Source organism: Rhagoletis zephyria, unplaced genomic scaffold, assembly GCF_001687245.7.
Source record: "Rhagoletis zephyria isolate East Lansing unplaced genomic scaffold, Rhagoletis_zephyria_1.1 Rzeph_scaffold_30058, whole genome shotgun sequence".
Taxonomy (NCBI): Eukaryota; Metazoa; Arthropoda; class Insecta; order Diptera; family Tephritidae; genus Rhagoletis; species Rhagoletis zephyria.
Genome location: NW_016187114.1, coordinates 1,826 through 4,453, shown reverse-complemented (window position 1 = coordinate 4,453; position 2,628 = coordinate 1,826). Strand labels below are relative to the sequence as shown.

The 2,628-nt window shown below is 42.4% G+C and overlaps 1 protein-coding gene across 1 annotated transcript; it reads left to right on the top strand.

The window, feature by feature from the left end:
• Nucleotides 1–874: 874 nt before the first annotated feature.
• LOC108383009 (achaete-scute complex protein T3-like) lies at nt 875–1,859 on the top strand. Its single transcript, XM_017639382.1, has one exon. It carries the CDS (start codon nt 1,038–1,040, stop codon nt 1,857–1,859), a length of 822 nt encoding a protein of 273 aa, XP_017494871.1. The 5' UTR covers nt 875–1,037.
• The last annotated feature ends 769 nt before the right edge of the window (nt 1,860–2,628 follow it).

Here is a 2,628-nt window from a genome sequence, read left to right as displayed (position 1 = left end):
ACTGGTTACTTCTCGGGCACATAAAACTGACTGTCGACGGCATCCAGGCTAACCTTATTTTCTCTACTTGCCTAGGGATACGTCTTTTGGCGGCGATGTGTTGAAAGACTAACACCTGAGCTGCTTCGATTAATTCGTAGATCGCGAATATTTAAACAGTAAAATCGACTCCATTCATTTGAAGTAATGGATTTGGCAGTTATGAATGCTCGGATGATAAGAGCCCAACATTGTACATATTAACAATATACATACATTCATGTGCACATATGGGCGAACACATGAGTATGTTGGCACACGTCACTTTTTTTTTGTTAAAAGATTGGCCTTTTCGTTCTGATTGCTAACCAACATTGTCGCTGTTAAGCCACTGTAACCTGCGCATCACAATTGTACAAACTAAATACTCAAAAAACTGTTTAGTCCACACATAACACAACTAACTGCCTAAGGAGGCCTTAAAAAATATTCTTATTAGCTGACACTCTCTCTCTGTATCTTGCCGCTCGCATTTTTGTGCTCCCTCTTGTTCACTACCCTTTTGATTACACTGTGTAGTGTGGTGTTGATTCATCGCTGCTCTAAACGAAGAACCCCATTTATGTTGAGGTGCGCGCGAGTAGTTCATGGCACTGATCGAGAACATTGCTAAGGCACGATCACTTTTGCCACTGTTTAACCCTCTGTCAGCGCAATGACAAGCAACAGGGGAGGAAGCAGGTATGCTACGTACTCACACTGTACTCCATGGAGTGGCACTGCTGTAGGCGAGAAGAGTGAACAGAGCTGCTGCTATGTTGGCTGTTGCTTCGTATTGAAATTGTACTTAAGGCGCTACCAGAGGACGAAGGGAATCATTACGGCATTTGATTTCGTAGCAACACAAACTCGTCTTAGAACAACACCGAAGAAAATAAAGTAGAAAGTAGTAGTTGAAAATCAGTGCAAAGTCAATCTAATCAAAACCGAGAAAGAAGTTGTATTAGTTCAAATTTTTAAAACGCAAAAAAGCACACCCAAATAAATTTCGCACAAAAATGGCAAGTGTTTGCATGCCACAAACGGGTTACCAGCAACATCAACAACAACACCATTTCCAAATGTTGAACGGCAACATAATGTTGCTACAAAAGGCACAACACCAACAACAGCAGCTGCAACAACAAAACCTCCACACCGCCGCCTATCAGCACAAGAAGCACCAGACCATCGCACCCGCACCAAAAGTTTTGGGCAACAGCAATCTTCACAACATCCAAGTGGGTGCCGCAGGTGGTGGTGGTGGCGGCATGTTGCCGCGCAAGAAGTACACCTACATGAATGTGCCGTACGGCGAGCAGCTGCCATCGGTGGCACGTCGCAATGCGCGCGAACGCAACCGTGTCAAGCAGGTGAACAACGGTTTTGCCAACTTGCGTCAGCATCTGCCACAAACGGTGATCAATACGTTGTCGCATGGTGGACGCGGCGCCAGCAAGAAGCTCTCCAAGGTGGATACGCTACGCATTGCTGTCGAGTACATTCGCGGTCTGCAGGATATGCTCGATGAGTCGCAGCCAGCCGAAAGTAAATTTCATACCGGCACACTCTGCGATGAGTCCAGCAACGATGGCAGCAACTATGGTTACTCGTCGATGGGCAGTCCCAGTGAAGCCNCGGATATTTCGATTGGTGGCGTCAATTATTTGCAACCAGTGAAACTCGAACACCAGCAGCTGCAGCAGCAGCAGCACCAACAGCCTGCTCAGACGCACTTCAAGTTTGAAGCCTTTGACGAGTTTGCGCATTTGTCACCTGCAGATGAGCAACCCGACGATGAGGAACTGTTGGACTATATCTCTTCCTGGCAAGAGCAGTAAGCCAAGGCGGCGCAATCAGTGACTGAAACAACCTGCGCAGTGAAAAATTGCCTACGAAAAAGAAGTAGCAAAAATTTGAGAGACATTATAGCCCAGTGGCAACTCAGGACTCAGTATCGTTACAAAAGATACATTTTATATATATTCAATTTTAGTGACTGTTGTGCATAAAAAGGAAGAGCTTTTTCTTGACCTTGCTTAAAAATTGTAAATAGTGCCTTGTAAATTCGAAATGTTTTTATGTTGTGAAATATTTAGTTTAAGTATATTTTTTTTTAAGAACTTTAACTCATGGAAGACAAATGATTTAAAACCCTACTCATAAGCTAAGCGCTAGTTTTAAACAATGGAGGACACTAAACTAAATAATTATAAGACTAAGCAAACCACTCTAAAAAATACAAAACAAAGAAAAACAAACCAAATAAAACAAAACCCAATGAAAAACAAAAATTGTATATCTTTTATTCTTGGAAATTAAATTTTTAGCCTGCAGCAATATTTTGCCTTAGTGGTAAAGCCATTGTGGAGCCTAGCGTCCATCTCCGACAGAAAACAAGTGACGAGCTACCTACAGATAAACCATTATCTTAAGAATGCTGGGTAGGCCAGCAGCGAGAGGAATTCTGGCAAGCGTTAGGATATTAGTTCAAATAATAGGCAAAAAATATATATTTGAAATTTTCTAATGACATTTCTCGGGTCTTTGTTATAAGATAAGGAATTTTTTTCCTCTCTTGGAACTTTATTTCAGCATTTTATTGACGAC